The 25,391-nt window shown below is 30.3% G+C and overlaps 1 protein-coding gene across 1 annotated transcript in view; it reads left to right on the top strand.

Moving 5' to 3' along the window:
- Positions 1-25,391, top strand: part of LOC111085381 (nephrin-like) — an 83,250-nt gene that overhangs the window by 42,185 nt on the left and 15,674 nt on the right. Inside the window, exons 9-12 of the mRNA XM_022383672.1 lie at positions 4,056-4,181; positions 8,746-8,779; positions 15,670-15,758; positions 16,186-16,334. Of these exons, the coding sequence (XP_022239380.1) occupies positions 4,056-4,181; positions 8,746-8,779; positions 15,670-15,758; positions 16,186-16,334 (398 nt within the window). The remainder of the gene's footprint in view (positions 1-4,055; positions 4,182-8,745; positions 8,780-15,669; positions 15,759-16,185; positions 16,335-25,391) is intronic.

Raw genomic sequence — 25,391 nt, forward strand, 5'->3', positions numbered from 1 at the left:
ATATATATATATATATATATATATAACCACTTATTTATGTAAAAAAAAAATTGAAAAAGTAAGAAATGTATGTTTTTACTTTCATATATATCCGTATTTGTGATTATACGCTTAGTACATCCGATTACAAAATAAAATATCCAAAGGAGTTGTTTTGTTTAAAAAAGTATATTAAATTACGTAGGTGTCTTAGAAATTCAGCGCTAGGACCCATAAAAACAAAGAATTTGTGAACAAAGAAGAAGGAAACTGTATTTGCCTATTGTTTAGTAAAACACTAGGCATACACAAAACAGTTATGAAAATGAACATCATCAGCTGCAGGATTCTAAGAATAATAAAGTGAACAAGAATAAACTACCGATCAATTTATTTATATTTAGTTCGCAAAGCATAATTATTCAACAGAAGCTAGTACCGAATTATACTTATCTTCAGGATCATATTAATTCAACGGAAACCAGTACATAATAATAGTAAGCCTCGCATATAAACAGTACAAACATTGTTTAAATACGACAGTAATTTAAATCGTCCGGAATATCAGGTAGGCGGTAGTACTGCCTATGTAGGGATGGCTCGGATTGTTCATCGAAATGGTATTTTAAATATCTCCACAATAGATCATCAGAACTTTACAATACTTGACATTGTTTCTTTTATAACAATATCTATGTAATGACTGAGTTACAAGTTCTGGGAATTTCTGCAAATATCATAGCAACAACTTTTAATTTCTTGTTCTTCCTTCTTTTTTTTTTATTACATGATAACTCGAAAACCAAAATCATATTCTCAAACACATTCACTGAGGTGACACAGTTTCAAACGCAGTATCCGCTTTTATAAGTATTATTAACTAGTAGTAATTTAAAAAAAATCATAATTCTAGTGTAAACGATGTTATCATTACCCCTTGTAGTTAACTTTCCTGCAAAAATATGATGTTCCTTCAAAAAGCTTAAATACAGGGTGAAGCAGGAATTACCATCCAATAATAGATAAACAATAAATATTACAGTTAGAACCTCATTGTATTATATAAATACAACCTTCCTATGTCTATTGAAACACTGAATTCAAAAACAAGCAAACAAGTAAAGAAAAACATTTTCAAAAAGGAGGTAAATGTAGGGATGGCTAATATCAATCCTTCAAAAACAATGCAAACACCCAAATCTATATAATGATGTTAGACATCATGTAAAATATATCGTTTAATGTTATCTTTTTTAAGGACTAAATTGTAATTCTAGACACAATGAGAATGACGCTTTTGTACAGTACACACTGAAAAACTACCATCATATGTACTTGTCATACAATATTAATATGTAAACATATTGACTGAGTAAACTGGAATTTTTAATATCTTATGATTCAGCACATATAAAACCATTCACATGCACTTATCAGAGAAATGGATTTTAAAATAGTAAGAATAAATTGTTAGTTAACAAGATAATTTATTCACAGTTTGAACATGGTATGGTTTGGTGGGTAGGAAGCTCGACTCGCAATCTGCAGGTCGCAGGATTGAAACCCGTCACCAAAAATGCTCGTCTTTAAGGTCATGGGAGCGTTAAAATGTGAGTGTTAATACCATTATTTGTTGGTAAAGGGTGGATGATGTTGACTAGCTGCCTTCCCTATAGTCTAACGCTTCAAAATTAGGGACGGCTAGATCAGATAGTCCTTGAGTAGCTAAGTGTAAAAATTCAATAAACAAACAAGTTAAACTTTTATACTTATCTTCAAGTTGCTTTAAAACCTGTTATGTTACGAACGCAATTCAAACAGAAAGATATGTGAAAGGTAAGTTAACGTAATACTTACTTCTAACTACATGAGCAAATATAGATAATTTATCATATTCTGTTACTCCTACATGTACTATATATATTCAACACTATATTAAAACTGTATGTAATGCTATAATCATTTAAACAGTTTTGGTTCTAATCAAATATCATTAATATGACTTCTGATCAAGGCAAGTCATGCATAAATCAGACATAAATATATATATATCTAATAATGAGTATACCTAATTTAAATATATATAATTCAAGCTATATCAGATATAATTAGAATACATTGTTTCATCAGCTGTAAACCCATTGACACATTGATACCCATAATAAAGATTTAGTTTGTTTGTTTTGAATTTCGTGCAAAGCTACACGAGGGCTATCTGCGCTAGCCGTCCCTAATTTAGCAGTGTAAGACTAGAGGTAAGGCAGCTAGTAATCACCACCCACCGCCAACTCTTAGGCTACTCTTTTTACCAACGAATAGTGGGATTGAATGTCATATTATAACGCCCCCCACAGCTGAAAGGGCGAGCATGTTTGGTGGGACGGGGATTGCGAGTCGAGCGTCTTAACCACCTGGCCATGCCGGGCCTACAGATTTTGTATGAAACCTTTTATGAACCTTTTATCGACCTCTTTATAGTTGTGTTTTTTATGTTTGTGCCTAGTTTTCTTGTTTGTTTGTTTTTTGTTGTTGTTATTGTATCATATTAGTTTACTAGGCGGATAGAAAAATGTTTACAACACACTAATTAATAGAAGTGAAACACTTCAAATGTTATACTTGAAGAGGTGTTAGTGGATTGATATTGTGTTCTGTTTTTCTTTTGTCTTTTTTTTTTTGAATACATGAACGAATTATCTTTGTACATAATAAATGGTGGTACTTGTAAGAAAACATTGTAATCAGAATGAGATCAAGAGTGAAAGTTTTACATTATTCACTCATCACGTTACGTTTGATAATATTGTGTGTGATAAACAGAAAACCGAATTTTTAAGTGCAATGTAATTACTATAGCAAAATATGTTAGCTTGCACAAAGTAAAACGATAGGAAAACTATGCCTCACTTTGTATAACTAGTTTCTTTGGGAATACGTGGACAAGATGATAACTTTCCTTTCTTTACACAGTAAGATTGATTTATTATAATAGAAGATTACATTTACGTTAACAGTCATAATCACACACAAAAGTAAGAAAATTATTTGTAACTCTTTTGTTTTTACATGTAGTATAATTACAAAGTTATTCAGTAATACAGAAGATTGCAAAGAAAAGGCTCGAGGGCTTTAGAAATGTCTGCTCTTTACTTTTACATATATATTTTTAGTGATTTATAATAAAAAATTGCTACAATTTTTAAATTAGCATGCAAATCTAACATATTTTATGGACAGACTGTGCTAATATTAAATATTTTGTGATATACATACATATATATATATATAGAAGAATATAAAACTAGGAGTCACGTAGACTGACGAAACGTGTATAAACAACCAAGCTCACTTCTTTTATTTTTTCAGCGCTGAGAACGATTAGTATAAGTCTTTAGAGCTTTCGTTGTACCAGTGGGTTATCGAGTCATTACAAGAGAAGTACAGAATAAGGCTTTGATTATCCTGAAGCTCAGATTGCTTGGTGTTGCAGTGGAAAATGTCTGCTGGAAAAGTAAAATAGCAAAAACCAAAGTATTTGTTATATAATTAAATCTCTCTGTGTTCGAAAAAGAAGGGAAACATTTCGCATTAAAATGTTGTTTGAAGTTTCTTTTATCAATCACGTATGCCTACGTAAAATCATATATATATATATATATACTCACAATGGTTAAGAGAGAAAGTGTGTCTTTCCACAGTTTAGTCCAGTTCGTTAAATAAAATTGTAAAAAAGTGTTGAAAGATGAAAGTTTTATTACACCAGTGTACTTATTCTTTAAAATAATAGTTTTCTTCTTCTGATATTTTATATCACCATACTAAGAACATTACCGAGAGTTTGATTTTTAATATTTATAGAGAAATAAATAAACGTTTGTTTATATATTTATTTATTTCGGTGAAGTTCAAGGTGTTCCACTTACAGACACTCGCTTATTGACGAGTTGTTTATTTTCTGCAGTGAGTTCATGAACACCTATAAATAGAAAACAGTATGATTTGCTACTATGTTTTATTCCTGACAAAAATATTTGTATATATATATATATATATATATTTTTTTTTTTTTTTTTTAGGTAATTCTCCAAGTTCACCTTTAAAATCTGTATTGGGCATTTTGTTTGGAGTACTGGCTGGTGTAATCATAATGGTTATCACAATTGTTTTCGTTTTTCGACTCAAGCATAACAGAAGGGAGAAGGGTAAGACTGTATATGTATTTTCATTTTTTAGTTTTTTTTAGTTTCGTAGTTTATGGTCCACACCACAAACTAAGAAAATATTCTAAGGCGAAGAATTGAAAGAAGCACTGCCATTTTAAAAGGTCATCGACTGGTACATATAGATCCCAATAACTCGTACATCCCCAGGGAGAACTGGAACATATAGATCCCAATAACTCGTACGTCCCTAAGGAGAAAGAGCCTCTGAGCTATGTGGCCACTATAATGCATGGTACCAGTGTGACGTCAAGCATGAAGCGCTTAATCTGTTTGTGTGAAGAACGCAGTTACAGTTGTTTTTAACAAAAGTAATTATAGAGGGACAGACAGTAAACTTAAGGTTAAGATTATAGTTTGATTATCGTAAAATTAGTTGTGTCCTCAAACAATAAACTTGACAAAGCAATAAAAATTTAGTATGATATATTCTTACAATAATAGATAGATTTTTTTTTCCCAAAGCTTCGAGAAAACGAAGTAAATTTACAGTATAAGAGAGTGAAACGTTAATATTCACACTCAGACTTCGTCTGTCGTTATAATTAACTGCTGTAATAGGTGAAATTTGTGCACGCTCTGTGTATTGAATAACATCTTTTAACTTCAAGATAATACAGACATAGATAGACATCAAACATTATCCTTATTCATCATCATCTCTAAGAATATATGATTTCTAGAGTGTTCATGAATGTTGACCTAATGAAGATATAAAAGTATTAGACGCAGTAATCAATTAATTATATTTTGTACTTTAAAAAATATTAATTAATTTCTAACCACATTACTTATTTGGAAGTGTAAGCTTTTTAACTATCTCATTATCTTTTCAATATCAAATTAGACAATAAAATAAGCATTAGATATGGCGTAAGATATTAATCCTTGAATATTAAACGATAATTAAGACTCTCACTTAAATATCTTTAGAGAGTGTTTCGTTGAAACTACACTGAATCGAAAATTTATAGATTTCGTAAGCCAGTTGAATAGCAATAATCATAAAGTTATTTATACTCTTTTTGTAAGATCATGTTTTGTAAACATTAGAAACTAGTTAAATAATCAATTAATAAATCTGAAACATTTAATATAACTTACACTAACAAGAGAGGAAATCATTCTGAAAAAAGATATGTTAACTTTATGTTTCACTTAGCATTTCCTGTCAGTTTTCAATATTCATATAAAAATCGTATTTTGCAATAACTTATTAAGTTATCTTACAAAAGAAATTTATAGCGAATTTAAATATCCTAGATATCAAATTTCATGTTTATATTTAAATTAATTGAGTAGATATATATATAGTAAAACTAATGTTTTGTTTTTCCTGGAAATTTAATGTAAAAATGTAAGTGTATCTATTTTCATTTCATAAGCCACTGTCCAAAGCATAAATCACTTTATTTAACGTCATACATGATAACGTATAGACTAAAATATTTTAGTTCTAGTATACGAATAGTTTTATTTCAGCAGATCAACCCATGTGTATCTAAGAATTAGAGAAAGAACTCCCCTTTCTCTACAAGCCTATAGAAGCCATTCTCATATCCTACTTAAATCCATACAGAGATCTGGTATAGTGTACCAAATGAATTATTATCTATAAGAAATTGCAAGTCTTACAGTCATTTTCGTAATCGGATTATTGTGTAAGGAAGAAGAAGTCATCGTATAGAGTATTAAATCTATGGTATGCTGTAAGTTACAGTAATTAGAATTAAACATTAAAGTCTCCCCAAGAGAACATTCTTTAAGGCAATATAAACAAAGGTGGATTTTTCAAAGTACTAAGATATTTGAATTTAGATATGAAATCATTGGATATGCACTGTTTTCCCAAGAGAGCTATTGGAGTGGCTGAAAATCCACAAAAGTTTATTAATTTAGTTTTTTAATTTAATTTTCACTAAAGCATTGCGTGTCTAGATCTATAGAATACAAATACCCACAGACATTTGTTTCAACAGTTAACAAGATAGCATCGCCAGTGAAATAATTCATAAGTTAAATTATTAATATAAAGTTTTCAACGCTTGCACAATGACAAAATAATAAATAGAAAGTACATTTCTGTGACTCCAACATTTAATTTGCTTGCCACAGCATGCAACTATTGAAATACTTTTGTGATATCCATCCTTAGTATATATATATATATATATATAATGAAACTTAAGGGTGCTATACGTACAGTTCAATAGAAACAAAGTTCACATTTACATAAAGCAAGATATATGGCCAACTGCATAATTGATTATTGTAGCTAAAGTGATATTTCTTTTACTGGTATCAAATGCAGCCACATAAAAAATGATACATACAGAAAGGCAGCAATGAACAATATATATGTTCATATATATATATATATATGAAAAAGGAGAAAAATTCATAAGAAATAAGAAGAACAAAACAAAAAAAGGATTCCCTTAAGGCTACCATCAGTCGTAGAGAAATAAAATGTAGATAACATTTTACATATAGAATTTCAAAAATTAATAAAAATGAATTTCATTTAGATATATTTTACTTATTTTGTACTTTATGTACAAAGTTAAAACAAGAAAAAGTAATGTAACTTTTAAAGAGTCGTTAGAATATACGTATCAGGAGATTTTACTGATTATAACAATAATCTATTTTTTCTTCTTTTACGGTAGGTATGTCAGTGAGTATTAAATAAACTAAAATTCATAATATCTAATTTCTTATTTACAAAAACATAAACATCAATATTATTTGATACTTAACTACGTGTATTAGACTGTTTGACACCATAAATAGTGAAAATAATATGTTTTGAGGATTGTAAATAGCTATTGGACACACAGGACATGCATTTTTAGAATAACTAGAGTTTGAAAATTAAACATAGATTCACCAGTTTCAGTTTTTAAATGAAAGTGAGGGAAATGAAATAGGATGTGAATTCATTTTTAGATCATGCCAATCTAAACAATAAAAACTATTACATGTGATATACATTTGGAGTAAATCAAGATCAAAGGAAAAATCCAATATTATATCAAAAGATTCGAAATATTCTATTTTCATTAAAAATCAGACAACAAAGTAGTAGCTATAAGACCTATTAGTCTTGAACTATTGTTTATTATAACATTATTACTGATTTTGTACTATTTCAATAAATAGCTTATCAGTGTGCTGTTTTTAGTTTTACAAACAATGAACGTCTAATATAGTATAATTATGCATGTTAAATATTCGAATAAAACCGTTGATCGAATATATACGTTTGTCTGTATTCTGGAATTCAAAAAGTCGGAGACCCATTTGACTGAGTTAATTCTAAGAAGAATATAAAAATAAAACACAAACTGTAGTCAGTAGTTTTGTTTGAAAATGAGCTTTCGGAGTTGCTTATGGTATCTGAACTGAATCTGTTCACTTCATTTAACGACTGTCAGTCACTACATTCATTACATAATACTATGCAACGTAAGAAACTTTAACATTTTTAAGTCATTAAGTAAAATAAACTAGCTTTAAGAATATTCATGATCGTCATCACTTCATTCTTAAGTGTCCTACATCTTCTTATAGGAAGAAATTAATATCAATATTTGTATGTCATAGGCCACCGCTGACGAAATCTTTGGCTCAATGTCAAGTTAGTTTGTCCAAGTTTTTCTTGTTAAAACTTTATTGAGCACTCGTATAACACATATGACGTTGTATTATGCCAGAACCTGACGATAAGATCAAATGCTATGAAAAAAAAACATTAACACACTCATTTATGTAATATTAGCGCCCCATTAAAAATTATACCTGTAGAAGTATCCAGTGAGAAAAGGTTAAATATTCTTGTCTATAAGAATTCACACTTTATAAGAATGGTATTGTACAACGTAAAACAAATATCAATATGTGTTCATTTATACGTGAAAAACTACTTTACATTATAATAACTTTTTTACATTTAGATTATCAATAAATTACATTAGTTTGAGTAAAAATCTTAAGAAAAGTTGTGATGCTATTTTCTTTCCTTCATATTTTCTAAGTCGAGGAATGGATCCTATTAGTTTTTGCCACACAATTTTGATGCAGAGCTAAAATCACTTAAGCTTGGTTGATACATTGAAGATACGCAGGATAAGTGACTGGACAAAACTTTCAGAGAGGGTGTAGTCTATTTTTTGTTGGCGATGCCAAAAACGTTACATGTTTTCTGCCAAATGTAGTTTGTGAAATGTGGCTTAAGTTATTTTCTCAAATTGCGAATTGGTTTAAATGCCTGAAACACACAGACTTCAGAGGCAGCTGATGTGGGCTCTCACATTGGTTGATTTGAAAGGACCAGCACTTTCTAAATCTCTTTTTATTAGTGTTCATCTTGATAGTTAGATACCTGACGTGTCAACACTATATAGTTAGTGTGTGTTAATTTTAACAATCTATACAATGTTTTTTTAATAACCAGTTAGCGCTTAAATAGATGTTTGGTCATTTTTTAAATTATATTTTCAAAGTTTATATTTATTTTAATGTATTTCTATTCAAACATTTTTAGATCTTTCTGGTGAAGAGCATATCAAAGAAGAAAGGTAAGTTCCACTAGAATGCCTTAACACAGTAAATTGTCATATATTATAAATAAATATTATAATATTCTTTTGTTTTCTTAAGATACAGTTTAATACGCAAAAGTTATTCATATTCACAGAAAACACATAAAAGAGCCAATAAAAAACAAAGCCAATTTTTGTAAGTTATCCCTGGAGTTATTATTAAAACATTTTTCATGAAAATTTGTATTCAGTGTTGTTTTATTTACAAATATGTCTCAGTTTATTTATATGATCATATTTTACAAAATTGTTTTTGTAGATATGTGTGTATCCTTCAAATTATGTAAGGGGAAACAAAAGCTAAGGTAAAAATAACTATTTAAATATAAAAACAAATTTACATGACATTTGTCTATTATGTTTATATCTTTATTTATTTGGAAATATATTTTTTATGTTAATATATATGATTTCATTGTGTTATAGATGCTGCCATAAATTCAAACTGCTGCTTTCATAGATTAATCTTTTTTTTTTGGTGGACACACAGCAATAATGTGTAGTTTATATTGCGGTGATAAACATTTCAATTTGCAAGATTCTTAGCATTAATATGGAGCTAGAGTAATAACGCTTAAATTTTAGAAAATTTGGAAGGTGACATATTTTATTCGTTCATTTTAGCGTGAAGAAGTATGTATAATGGATAGAAATGTGTGATCTACTTAACAAACAATATTGACATATTTATTAAAATGTTTTTATCTACTTAACAAACAATATTGACATACTTATTAAGATGCTTTGATCTACTTAACAAACAATATTAACATACTTTTTAAAATGTTTAGTTGTCTTTCAAAATTTGTAGTGCATAATGGATGGACTTACAGAAATTGATGAAAAAAGTTTTCAAAAAAACGACCGTTACACTCCAAATACATATAAAATATTAAAAAACTATATATATACCTGGAGTGTAAAGGTCGTTTTTTCTAAACTTTTTATCAATCATTTATTAAAAGATGGTTTACAAAACAATATTTTTCCTTTCCTTGATTAAAGTTTGATATTCGATTCTATTTTGATAAGAAGATAGAAAACAAATATGTCGGTGTATTAAATACACCAGCTTCATAGTTGTACACGACATACATGTCTATTAAATTCACATGTAATATATCTGCACATGTTTGGTTATTAAATGACAGATGTTTTAGTTATCTTTCTTTGAATCCTAGTGTGATGATTCGAGAATCTATAACGAAGTAGACAGTGTTCACGTATTTCTGAAATAGTATCATTTAATCACTTAGAAAATTTATTTTGTAAGATTTTCACTGCTTCCAAATTTTCTACACTTCTTTAAGCCCAAGGAAGCGGGACCATTGAATTACTTGCCAACAACTGTGCAACAAAGGAACTGTAGATAAACAAAACAGTAAATCCCTGCAGATCAGTAAAAAGCGCGGAACCGAAAATTGCAAGGCATTTCATTTAACAAGAACATTTTTGTTTCTTAAACAGAGTTTATCTGTTTTTACAAAACATTCCAGGGGCTTAAAAGATGAGTACACAGCAATTAACGAAACCCAACTGAATTTTGTGAGAAATAGAATTTTCTTTAGAAAGATCATTATAAACATGGACGATTACAGATATATATATGATTTTATGTGTAATGCGAAATACTTACAAAGATAGTGGTATTGAATATGCCATACTTTTTAAACCGTTTTGGTTATTAAGGTGTTGCACACAATTTTATTCGCCTAAATGGAAGTTTCATTTATTATCCAAACCATTGGTTATCTTAGAAGAGAAAAGAAAACTTGCTGATGGTTAAATTGAAATGCTCAGAAGGCTTTTGGAAATAGTTTAGAATTGAAATTTATTTTATATAACTTTTACTTGATTAATGCTATTAATATACTTTCTGGTATATGTTATACCCAAGTAATTATACATCGTCCAATTCTCGAACAAAGAATAAGAATAATAAATATTTACGACTATAAAGCATTATATAATTTCGCGAAGAATAGCTAAGGCTTGATAATTTAGGAAATATATGCTTTCCACCGAGGTAGTTGTGTAAGAAAATCTATCGATATGTAGCATAGGATCTGTTCAATGAGTCACCCTTTTCATGAATGTCTTCCGAATGTTGCATGAGGTAAAAACAGTAAACACTACGTACATAACTCGTTAATGTGAAAGTTTCCTGCCTTCCATTCTGATATATATGTATATATATGTGTGTGTGTGTGTGTGTATGTGTGTATGTTCAAACTGAAGCAATTTGGTTTGAAAATTATCATCCTTAAAATCATTAAAAACATCAGTTTCGTATATAGACCTGTTAAACTTTATTGAATACAATCATTAAAGCTGGAAAGACCAAATTTAACACAGTATTTTTGCTGCAAGGATTGAATGTTTTTATAACATTCTAAGTTGTTAAAGAAGCTCCACTTACAGATATTTTTGAACATTCGCGCGTATATTTTACTTAGCTTCATAATAGTGCTTTATAATTCTACATTTAATCATAAAAGAATGAAACTGCGAAGTGAAAAATATCACTTCGTAAACAGTTTCTAGCAAATTACATTATAAATTCATAAAATTCTAAGTATAAAAATTAGTACACAGATGACATGAGGTGAATAGGATGAAGGTATATGGAATTAATAAAACATTAAATTTTGAAATTGTGCTTTCAGCTTTCGTAAAGTATAAGCCAAGTGCAACTAACTTCGAATTATGTATATATAACATATACTCTTAAAACCTGACATTCATGCATTATATCATAAGTGTAATTTTATGTTATGTCTCACTGATACTTTTAAAATATATTAATTATTTTATAATATAAAAACACTTTTATTTACTCTAGTGAAAGGACAGTGAATGACTTTATTGATATTGTTTCGCACTCTTCCTGACTAGAATAGCGTTAAGATTTTATGATGTACGCCACTAACGACTCTCAACATTTCACAATAGATTAAGATAAATTACGCAACAAATCTCAAGAATAATTTAAACCTATTATCCTCACCCTCGCCTGTTGACTTGCTTTTAATTACTAATAATATATTAACCAATTGATTCTGAAGTTTAGTATTTATAAACATAATTACTTCATACGTATAATCCTTTTAAGGGTAGAATTCACCCAGCTCGTAACCAGAAAAGTATCTATGAGAGTAATTGTACTATAATTTTTGAAAATGTAAACAAGTCTTTACAAAATTTTGCAGATTATTAGTAAACATTACAAGAATTTCATACACAAAATATCTGGTTTTGGAATTATGTTTTCAAAAAATTTGTTTATTAAAGATTTTCTCGTGAATTTTTCTTTCAGAACATTAACTATCCAACGTACAAAGTAATTTTGATTTTAAGATTAAAAGTGAAATTTGTCAAGTTTCGTTTGGGTAATCTCTATATCCTTCTAGATAATCGTTGTTATGTATTAGAATTCCTAATGGTCTGAAACGGAGCTAAGTGATAATTTAGATTTAGTTGTTTAATTGTACTTTGGATTTAGCAGTTAAGTAAAAGCCGATATATATAGTCAGGTTATGATATTTGCCAACAAGATTGATACACACGGTTTTTTTCTTTTTTTATACAAATATATTTTAATATACAAACAATAATACAATTTACAATAACAATTATTACAAATAATTAATACAAACAATGATTTATAAACCAAAGTTTCACAAATTTACAAGTAATATAAGATTTTCTTTTTAGTCTGGAACTTCTTCAATATCCTATCGAGGGTTCACGATGAGCGAGTTGATTACGAGTTGACGTAGGTATAACTAACTTAACCAGCCACACATGCCGAGTTTTCCACCATGAATTTATATAATGTTTTCGTGAAAATACTAATGTCCGATAAGAATCCACGGAAGTTAAATTATTTGTAATGTTCGAACTTTGTAAATAACCCTGGTCAAGTATCTGAAGTTTTTCGACTGATAAGCGTTATAACAATCACAGTTATAGCTTCCAAAGTTTATAGCACACTGATTATAGCAAACTAATAGTAAATATTCTTTTTTTGGGGGGGCGTCGCAATGGTTATATTTATAGACGTGTGGAGGCTTTCTAGAAATTTCAGTTTTACGTAACAATACTGACGTTGACACAAGTGTTTAGGTACACATATATATTGTTGATTCTTACTCTCGAGAATCTTCAGCAACTTTGCAGAATAGGCGGGAATTTTGCAATACATATTTAACAGTATAAGCTATATATGTTTCTAAATATAAATTTAATCTAAACAAACGTTTATATTAAAATAAATATATAATAACATATTCGTTACATCATCAAACGTTTTTTTTAAATAAAAGTTTATATTTAATCTGTTATTTTTATCAATATTAACCCTATATGGTGTTCTTCGATTTGACCGACCTCGTAACCATCATAAAAATTAGAAAATAAATCTAAATTACCTTTTTTCTTTTATAATAACTTCAAATTGTAATAGAAAACCTCAAATGATTATTCTAAATAGTTTAAAACTCTTAACAGTATAAATCTATTTATATTTATTAATTTTTGTTCTATTGACCTTTGAACTGTGTCTGACTAAAAATACCCTGACAGAAGTTGAAAATTTCGCGGCGCACACGCATCGACTCTATCAAACATGGTAATGCAGAAACTTCCGGTGCATATATCCCATGAAGGTTATCTATTATTTTTCTTTTTTTATCTTGCCTAACAACTTTATATTTGTATGATTTTAGTTACTTTTATAATAATAATAAACAGTTAAAACAAATTAAAAATGAAAAACCTCGTAATTAAATATCATTTCCATTTTCAGTAAAGTTTTATATTTTGTTTGTCAGTTTTTGTACTGTAACATTATACTCATTTCTCCAGGTTGTAGGTAAGTAATCACAGCATAAAGAAAATAAAGGTTGCAAAATAAAATGTATAGTATTGTTAGTAGTGATTACAAAATTTCAAAGTACTTATGGTCAGAGTTTACCCTCTCACCTTTTCACACTTATTTTCTGTAGTTATTTTATTGCTAGTAGATGAGTTAGGAATTAGAAGAAACAAAAGGAATAATACTCTGTTCTTTTCAGTATAGACAGTAGAGTTCCAAGTAAATCTCCTGACAGTTTCTTCTAATCTTTTTACACCTATTTCCTATTATTATTCCAATGTTAGCGGCTGAAGTAAAAACCTGCCGAATATAAAGCAATGAATCACTGTTCTAGTTTAGGTGTTACCATACTTTGAGTACCTTGACTCCGTCAATATCATATAAGTTCATGAAGAACAATTCCCAGAATTCCCCATGCTTTGAAAACCCAGGAGTAGAATATATCAACTTGATGGCAGTATAATAGTTACAACAACAGTTGTCTAAAGTATTATAAAATTTTTATGACTTTGTACTTTTTCATTTCTTCAAAACTTTCAAAGCATTAATAACAACTTCGAAAGGTTTCTAAAAATTACTGAATTTTTCTGAACTTTCGATTTCATTGAAATCACAGCTTCCTTTCGTCGTAAAAAAAATCAAAACATCCGATTTTTCTAATATGAGTGAAAGTCGATGGTTTTCAAATTATGGACGGCTAAGACAGGCTATTATGAACACTAACATTAATGTAGGGTAAAATTACTAAATTAGAAGTAGAAGGATTTGACAAAAATATGACAGAATTTCTGATATTTCAAAAACATATGAGTCTGCAATACGTAATAACGCTGAATTGACAAATGCTTTTAAACTCAAATAATTTGAAATTTCTGTCTTGAAGCATGCAGCTTCGAATGCTAATGCAGTATTGAGTATTACTGTAACGATTATGATGAAACTATTCGAATAAATGTTGGCAAGTGCTACTAATGTATATGATTTAACGAATTTTGGACAGCTTTATGATAAGTTTGAAGCCCATGCCAAACGATGAGTAGGTTAAGGACATAATTTATTTTAGCCAATATTTCATGAAGATGCCCACGATATTCATCTGCCTCATCAATCTCACCTTCTATGTAACCTTCTTCAACTAATTCATGTATTTTTCATCTAGTTATTTCAGTTTATCTATATTCTCCTTTAATATTATTTTTCGCTGCATTAATTTGTTTAACTTTGGAATCTAAAAACCAAATATTACTCGTAAGCTGGACTGATATTGAGATTATTATCTTAAAGTAAGCTCTAATATCCATTTTCTCTTTGCCACGGTCCCCCAGTAGGAAAGGGGCAAGTTTATGGACTTAACAACGCTAACATATGTTGTTCGATTCCCTACTGTGGACATAGCAGATAGCTCAATGTGGCTTTGCTCTAAAAGAAAAAACAAATTTAACAAGTCTCCCTTTTTTGTGCTTTTAACCAGTTACAAATTACACTTACAGCCCATTCGTTTGTATCTCAATGTCAACCTCAATGCAACTGTATTTTTTAATGGCTTAGAACCTGCCATCATCGGACTATCTAATTTATTTTTTTCTAACTTCAATGAAAGGAGAAGGTAGGAATTTCTTCACCCTCCTGATATATTCAAAGGAAAACTATTTTCACACAAAATTTGACATTAACCAGAGAAAAAAAATAACAACATTTTATTCACACTCTATCACGTGGTTATAACTGCATTTACTTTACCTCTTCTTTGATAGGTCAGCGAAATGTCTGAGAGTGTATAACGATTAAAATGGGGTTATGATACCTGCGTTAGATAGATCACAGACAGTCATTTATGTAGCCTTGCGCTTAGCAATAAACAAACCGTGATATTACTTACCAACTAGAAACTTTCAACATATTCCAATAAAATAACTTCTATATATATATATATATATATAAATACCACAACATACCCTCAAACCTCAATCCACCATCCTTTCCATTTTAGGCCCACTATATCAAGAGGTGATGACATTGTTGAAAAATCTACAGCTTCGGGCGATCCAGACCTTATTCCTTTACAGCCGCAATCATTGTGTAAGTAAAATAAAACATTATATATATATTTTTTTCAATTTATTATTTGTTTATGATCCCAACTCTTAATGTCCTTTAATGTTGATTGAATTAAATCACTGCCAAAGTATTCCAGAGAAAACAATTCACTAATGATTTTTAACTCCGAAATATTGTATTTTGAATTAAAACAATATCAATCGGATTTTGCTACTTTCAACACCAATATTATGTCTTTAAAATCCAAGAATTAGCATACATATATCCTGCAGAAATTCACCTGGTAACTCAGCGGTAAATCTGGAGGCTTATAGCACTAAAAATAAAGATTCGATAACCGCTGTGGACAGAGCACAGATATACCACTGAGTAGCTTTGTGCTTATGAACAAACAAACTTATTAAAACAAATAGCAATAATTATCGCTCTATGCACAACCTTATTTCAGTTGTGATCACACCGTTGCCAGTAGATCCCCCTGAGGTTACGGGAATACGAACATTGGCTCATACAGACAGAAAAGCAGACTTTTTAACAGATGTTGAAGAACAGGAGGACATAGTGGAAGAAACTTCTACCAGTGTAATATATATACAGGTTAGTTTATATGGATTTTGAGTATGTAAGCGAGTGTTCCAATCATTTTTGTTACCGATATAATATATTTTCAGGTGATTCATTACATTGTGTTTAAAAATTAACTAATTCAGCTTTATTTGTTTTTTAATCTATCACTAGAAAAACTAGCCTAAATAGTGAAGCCATAATATAGCTTTGTAACACAGTCAAATAAAAGGCTTAGTATTTATCGTTAGATAATTTCCTAATAATTCTTATTACTATTAAATAATATTAGTTTCACTGGGAAAGCGCAGCTGTTTGGGTAGCTTGCCGAACTGAGGAAAGGTTCGTTGAATGTCGTCTGTTACAGCAGTGGGTGGTTTTAACTATCTGCCTTTCCTCAAGTCTATCACTTCGATATTATGGACGGTTAGCCAACATGGTCCTCGTGTAATTTTGTGCAAAATACAAACAAACAAGTTAGTTTCGCCACTATTTACTGAAACGATGTCACCTTCACTTATAAAAGATATTTATTTAATAATTATTACAAATTTCACTCAACATTTCATTCATACATAGAGCATGCAATTAAGTTAATATTATACACAAAACGTGCCAAGATAAAGAGAGATCGTGCTTTCGTTCTCGTATAGTCAAAGCATAGTAGTGCATTAGAAACGTTTAGTTAGATCACTAGGTTGGTCCATCACGCTCTAGCTGTTAAGACAAGGAGGTCATACGTTACTTTCATTTTAACAGTCACAACGACACAACAAGTAAATCAGTTCATATCTGGTTACATAAAGTAAAATAAAAACGTTAAAAAACGCACACATTGCTTATAAGAACTAGTGATGCCGCCAACTTTAATGAATTTCTCAGCATGATAAAAAAATGCGTATAATTTTGGTTGTGAATAGAAAATAAGAAGGTTAGAGATACAAATATTTCTGTCATTAATCTTAAATGTCTTGAAATTAGCAAACATGTTTATAAGTATGTCCTTAAACAAGAAGACAGATGTTCGTAAAGCTGTTCTTAAACAAAAACTATCCTAATAAATACTATTAGACAAATGTTAAATTTCAAGCAAACGTGATTTGCTTGTTAACCAAAGCTGACTGTATGTTGTGTAATACGAGCCATCAAAATATTGCCTTAGTTTTTTCTGTTCTTATTCTGAACTAATGATCTTCGTTCTCTGATAGAGTAGTATTACTGTATAATTCAGAGCTGACTAGATCGGGCATGGCCTGGTGGTTAATGTATCAGGTCGCTTCGTGATACCGCTGAATATGAGTTATACTTTCAGCTGTGGGCTGGTTAGCAACATGACAATCATGTCCGTTATTCGATTCATAAAGTCGGTCAAAGATTTTATAGCGACAGGAGCTGCAGTTCAAAATTAGGAACAGGTGTAATTAAATTTTAGGAATATCTTGCCTGGCCTTTTAGCCCACGTGCGCCTAAATTTCTGTTTATGTTGGAAATTCTGAATTGAGTAACCGAGAAGGAAAATTATTTTTTAGTGTTAAATCATCTCCTATTTTAGTACTATTTACAGTGTGTTCTATAAAATTTCATTAAAACTTCTAAGATTTTATTTGTTTGCCAACCAATGGATGAGTGTAGTTATAAAATTTATGGGGTGGTAAAATGGAAACGGTGTTGGAAAAAGACAGCATTATCTTTTCTATGATAATAGATTACGTCAGTATTTAAAAAAAAAAGAATCTGGAGTTTAACGACATTTTATATGGTTAAATGCAACTTCCCAGAGTTGGAGTTTTTGTTGTTTAAAAAAAACGAATTTTGTGCATGGAATTTTTTCTTTTTCGTGCCTGACTTATATTTCACGCTACACTGATAACTTCGACTTGTTTTAAACACGACAGGAGTCCAACATCCTTCATGGTATTTGCTTTGAGGGTCTGCATTGGTGAAAGAAATGAAGGCACTTTTCTGTGATGAAATGTTTGATGATCTGTGGGAAGTGTAATAACTATGGCTATCCTTTGAAATTATGGAGAGGATCGAAACCACAAGAGTGAGCTAGGCAAACCAAGCAGATTAATTTGGAGAAAAAAAAGTCAAATGAATAATTATTCTATAAATTAAATATGGCATATTATGTGATTTTTACAGAAAGGAAACATCTTCAAAATACAAAAACAACAGCAAAAACTGAGGTGCACAAGTTACTATGCAAGTTTTCACAAGTTTTAAACTAATTTGCAGTCATGTTAATTAACTTGCTCCGCTGATAGATATGTTTCTGGTCAGAAGTCATATAAATTTGAAAATAATTTGAGATTTTTACTTATTTAGAATCTTTGTAAGAAAAACATATATGCTTAAATGTGTTCCTAAAGTAATTATTTATTGTGATCTGTGTTGGGAAAACTGAAACATCGAAGCTAATTGAATTTATTTAAATTGTATGTCGCTTTTAATTTGTATAGTGACACCAAGTTATCCTAGAAGTAAAATTATCTCCCCTCTTTGGGGTTTTCTAAGCTTTTTCTATAGAAGTTATTTCAAGTTTTACTTACTAAAACGTTCATGAAGTTTAAGAGATAAATCGATAATCGTGATCCTTACTTCAATGTACACGTAATGTTCTTGTTGAATACGATTACTATTATTATGACTCATTTGAAAAATTACTAATTTCATCCTTTCACATCTCTTAAAAATATACCTTTGTTAGGATATATTCGATGATTTTTTATTATAAGTCTTCATGCAGTTGCTCTGCGTATAATTTAAGTTTTAGTAAACCGGACGTAGAAATGTCATAAACCTGCGGCTAATCCTCTTTGCTCCGACAATAAAAGGTGGTTAGGGCGCTCGACTCGCAATCTGAGGGTCGCGGGTTCGAATCCCCGTCCCACCAAACACGCTCGCCCTTGCAGTCGTTGGGCGTTATAATGTAACGGTCAAACCCACTATTCGTTGGTGAAAGAGTAGCCCAAGAATTGACAGTGATGACTAGCTGCCTTCCCTCTAGTCTTTCACTGCTAAGCCCCCAGTGGCACAGCGGTATGTCTGCGGACTTACAACGCTAGAAACCGGATTTCGATACCCCTGGCGGGCAGAGCACAGATAGTCCATTGTGTAGCTTTGTGCTTAACTTCAAACAACCAAACAATTCATAGCCCTCGTGTAGTTTTGGGCGAAATTCAAAACAAATCTCCATAAAGCTTACACTTGCTTGGCCCTGTTGTGTGGTATACCTTTCTGGATTAATGTCATATTTACTTAATTTGCTTACTTTTTTTATTGTGAATAAATATTTTCTTAAATCGTGTTTCTTTCATTTTTGTCTTACTTTTCGTGTTCGAAATTATCATTTGTATAACGTTTCGTTCCTGTATTGTAGATACTTACAACTTTGCAATCTATCTAGATTAATGACAACTAACAGTAAAAGCTCTATTCTGCAATGTTTAGAGTATATTATTACTATTCCTGAAATATAATTGCCACAATTATATATATATAGCGATGCATATGAAAACTGCCTGTTTAAAACTTTTTTGAAATTAGGTGCCTAATCATGAAATTTGCGTATTAATATGGATTGTTTGTGATAATTGTTACTCTTTTTTTTCTAATCCACGTATTTACTTCAACAATCCAAATAACGTCGTATGGAACAATGATCAATAAGATGTGTAACAGCGTCTCTAATTATTTATTTTCATAACTTATAGTCATTCTTTAAAAATAAAAATGTTTTTATTATTCAACGTATAGCAGATAACCAGTATCATGTTGCACAAACCAACAACATTCTAATACTATAAAAATAACAAGATGAATAACAACAAAAAGTTAGTCCAAAGGTAATTCATTAAAATTTACGAAGACGGATTAACAGTAAGAAAAACATAAGTAACTAAAAGTCGTTCGTATTATCTTTCAAACTGATTATCGGTGACTTTACTAGTTATTCTTATGTAATTTGCCCCCCAGTGGCACAGCGGTATGTCTGCGGACTTACAACGCTAGAAACCGGGTTTCGATACCCGTGGTGGGCAGAGCACAGATAGCCCTTGTGTAGCTTTGTGCATAATTAAAAACAAACAAACAAACAAACTTATGTATTGAATTTAACTATTTACGAGGCATACGTCGACAGTATCCAAATCTTTCATAATAAACCGTACATCCCAAGCCTAAATGTAATATTACTGCAATTGTTCAAAAATATAAAAAAGCAAAAAAAGATTGAGTATATCATTAATTTCCTAAAAAGTTTTATTGTGTCTAAAATACTTTTATAAATTTCTTATTTGTTAGCAAGTAGAAACGCTAGAAAATATGATTTAATTTTAAAATTTATACCATTTTTTGATAAAATATGTACCCAACCGTGAGTGGCACCATTGTTTATATCTTACTTCTCAAGTAAATAATCTGCTAGTCTAAGTACCAGTTAAACACTGTTCGAAAGACGTAGAATAATTTTTCGCTCGGGATACTTCTTCACCTCTTATTCTTATTGCAATCAAAATATTTTTAATGTAAGTATAAAATGATAGTAATACAATTATATAAATCATTATTTGACGAAGTAAGTTTGAGTTCGTTTATAACTGGCGAGCCGTTGAACCGATTGTCACCAAAGCTGACATGGAGAACCCTAAGTTTCCGCATATTGAAGAAGTACGTCACCTAATTATATAATAATTGAAGGAAAATTACAGATCATTTTTTGTGTGATTTTGTTAAATTGCATTTTTTTGTTTACAAAAGTCAGTAATATTTCGCTGACTTAAAATTAGTAAGGAAACAATTAATGGTGGTTTTTATATGGTATAAAGGTGAACAGTGTTACGAACAACATATACAGTGAAGCATACTTGGGGGGGGGCAGAACAAAGATGTGAGTTGCATCTCGGCTAATTATGTTGAAGATGTAGATAATACAATGACTGCTAACAGGTACAACCATATTCTTATTCATCGTGCCATTCTCTCAAAACAAGATATATTGGTCAGGAATTCATCTTCTAGCACGACAGTGATCCCAAATTATCAGATAAAAGGAAGACGATGGGACATTCATAACCATGGTTTGGTCTTCACAATATCCCGTTATGAATATTCTCCTGAATGTTTGTAGTAATATAATGTATTAATCACAAGCTGACCATTTAAGTGCAATTACACATTCCTTGTAACTCATGCATTTGTATCACTTATAAGTTTACATAATTAGTTACAGTATTGTAAATAATGTGTCTGTGTATGTATTTATATACTTCACAATTATTTTTGGATTACTTTCAACTTTCAAACAGATATTCTACATCACAAAAGAAGTATACTTTTAGTTAGAAATTAAATGATTAAAGGTTCAAAACATTCAAATGTGTTTATTCAATATCACAATGATATTTCAAATCGTTAGCCACGCACATCAACACTTGTATTGTAGCGCTATTGCTCACATACAAGACTCTTGATGCGACATAAAATTATCTGTCTAAATACGATGACTAATGTGTAAAGTAGAGACGATATTTTTTTAAGAATTGATCTTCACACAACATTTTTTTATTAATGTTTTGACAGTGCCGTAAAGGCAAAGCATTTAATCTATAATTATAAAGATGTTCAGACAATAAATTGGACAACATTTTGAGTTCATTCGTTATAAGAATTTTTGTTTTGACCTACATATGAGTTCTTTCATCAAGAACAAATCAAAATATAAATACATTGAATACAGTTACGATTGAACTCCCTTTCTCTCTCTCCTTATTAGAAATCACATTATCATTTTCATCATAATTAAGCTTAGTTTCAAGCCGATAGCTGTTACTATATACTGACTCCTTCTATCAATAAATTATTTAATAACAATTTAAAAAAAGTTAAAACATAAGATTTTGTTTGAAGCTGGTTGTTGTGGAAAAGTTAAATTTTAAACTTACCGAAGGTTTTTTTTTGTTATCTATTGAAGTGTGGATTAAATTATTATTAGTTTCAACATCCTAAAAATTGTTTCAAAAGTACGTATTAATGACATCCAAATTATTAGTTATGATATGTTGAAGAATCAAGTAATCTAGCTCGAAAAAACTCTCCTTAATAACCATATCTGGAGCCTCCCCCCACCAGTGGCACCGAGATATGTCTGCGGACTTGCAACGCCAGAAATCGGGTTTCGATACCAGTGGTGGACAGATCACAGATAGCCCATTGTGTAATTTTGTGCTTAACTTTAAACAAGCAAACAACATCTGGAAATGATCTACGAAGAAAATTATAAAATTCTTAAAGCCACTTTCCTATTTTTCATAGGGAAAAAAAAGAACAAAACGTAATTATTCTGCCCAATGAAGAAGTTCGTTTATTTTTGTACATTTACAGATAATTATTGCAAAATCAACATAGATATGTAAGTTAGTTTGCTTGTAAAATTGGATTTTTTCAATCATACCATCATTCTTCTTAATCAGTAACTATCTACAAAATTTAATTTATAGAATTAGTATCTAAACTAAATTTCAGATTGCAAAAATTTCAGAAATTAAATTAATTCTTCTAACATACTTCTTCCAACAATTTTGAAGATAATTTTCAATACAATCCCCAAATTCAATAAGTTTCTCTACTTAAAGTATTTTTATATGCTGTTCTTACGCCAAGAATTGTATTACTAATTTTTGTTCTGGTGCCAAGTCATGTACATCTATACTCTTCTGAGACCAAAATCGCATATATTGTAATGTATTTCTATATTCTATTTAGGTGCCAAGTAATATCTATATATATGCTGTTCTGGCGCCAAGTCATGTACATCTATACTCTTCTGACACCAAAACCGCATATATTGTAATGTATTTCTATATTCTATTTAGGCGCCAAGTAATATATATATATATGCTGTTTTGGCGCCAAGTAAAGTATTTCTAAATGCTATGGACGCCAAGAAACATTACTTAATGCTGTTCCACCGCCAAACAATGTATTTCTATACTCTGTTCTACCGCCAAACATTGCATTTCTTTTATGCTGTTTTGGCGACAATATATTTTCTTTAGTAATGTAATGTGCTTCTATATGCAGTTCTGGCGCCAGTGAACATCTGTATATGCTGTTTATATATTATGTTTTGCCGCTAAGTAAAGTATTTTAATATTCTGTTTTGGCGCCAAGAAATGTATTTCTGTATGTGGTTCTGGCAACAAGTAAATATAATCTGTTTTGGGTCCAAGTATTGTGTTTCTGTAAGCAGTTCTAGCACCAAGTAAATATATTTTATTATGGCGCCAAGTAATGTTTTTCTGTTTTGGCACAAACTAATGTATTTATCTATGCATTTATAGAATCAAGATAACATATTTTGTTTTGGCGCCATGTAAAGACTTTCTGGGTGTATTTCTGATACCAAGTAAATGTATTTGGTATTTTCACAAAGTGATGTATTTCTGTATGCAGTTCTAGTAGGAATTAAACATATTCTGTTTGACGCCAAGTAATACATTTCTATATGCAGTTCTGGTAGCAAGTAAATATTTTCTGCTTTAGAGCCAAGTAAAGTATTTCTATATCCAGTTCTGGTGTATAGGTAATAATATATTATGTTTTGGCGCTCTGTATTCTATTTCTGTATCCAGTTGTGGCACCGAATAAATATATTCTGTTTTGGCACCAAGTAAAATATTCCTAAACGCTGTTTTGGCTCCAAGTAATGTATTTCTGTATGGAGTTCTGGCACCTAAGAAGTATATTATGTTTGACGCCAAGTAATGTATGTAGCTATGTAGTTACAAATTGTTTTATTGTCGCCAAGTAAAGTAATTTTAAAAGCTGTTTTAGCGCTATGTAATGCTTTTCTCTGTGATGTTACGGCACAAAGGAAATATTCTTTTTTGACGCCCAGTAATGTATTTCTGTCAAAAAATAAAAATATTCTATTTTGACGACAAGTAATGTATTTCTTTAGCAGTTATGGCAAAAAGGCAACAATTAAATATATTCTTGTTTGCGCCAAGTAAAGTATTTCTAAACGCTATTTGGTGCCAATTAATGCATTTCTGTATCCAGTTTTGATATCAAGTAAATATTTTCGGTTTTTGCGCCAAGTAATGTATTTATCTATGCATTTGTTTTGGCTCCAACTAAAGCATTTCTGGATGAGGTTGAGGCACTGAATAAATGTTTTCTATTTTGGCGCTAAGTAAAATATTTCTAAAGGCTCTTTTGACGCCATGTAATGCTTTTCTTTTTTGAGTTGTGGTATCAACTGTTTTGCATTTCCGGCACCAATTGTATATATTCTATTTTGGCGCCAAGTAATGTATTTCTGTATGAAATTCTATCATCAAGTAAATATATTCTGTTTTGGCGCCGAGTAGTATATATATATATCTGTATACAGTTCGGGCAACAAAGAAATATATTCTTTTTTGGAGCCAAGTGATGTATTTTTGTATGCAGTTCTGTCACCAAGGAATTATATTCTGTTTGGCGCCAATTAATTTATTTATGTATATAGTTCAGACAACAACTAGATATATTCTGTTTTGGCGCCAAGCAAACTATTTCCAAGAACTGAGTTGGCGTCATATAATGTATATCAGACAAAAACTAGATATATTCTGTTTTAACGCCGCGTAATGCATGTCAGTATGTAGTTCCACATTGTTTTTTTGGCGTCAACTAAGGTATTTCTAATGGCTGTTTTGGCGCCATGTAATGCTTTTCTGTTTGCAGTTGTGGCGCCAATGAAATATATTCTAGTTTGGCACCAAGTAATGTATTTCTGTATGTAGTTCTGGAACCAAGTAAATATGTTCTGATTTTTCGACAAGTAATGTAATTCTACACGATACTTTGGCGCCATTTAATATATGGCGCAGTTCTTGCACCAAGTAGATATATTATTTTTTAGTGCCAAATAATATATTTCTATATGTAGTTGTGGCATATATTTATATATATTTTATTTTGGGGCCAAGTAAAGTATTTATGTATCCATTTCTTTTATCTGGGAAATATATTTTGTTTTGGCACCACGTATTGTATTTCTGTTTGAAGTTCCAGCACCAAGGAAATATATTCTACTTTGGA

Source organism: Limulus polyphemus, unplaced genomic scaffold (genome assembly GCF_000517525.1).
Source record: "Limulus polyphemus unplaced genomic scaffold, Limulus_polyphemus-2.1.2 Scaffold359, whole genome shotgun sequence".
Taxonomy (NCBI): domain Eukaryota; kingdom Metazoa; phylum Arthropoda; class Merostomata; order Xiphosura; family Limulidae; genus Limulus; species Limulus polyphemus.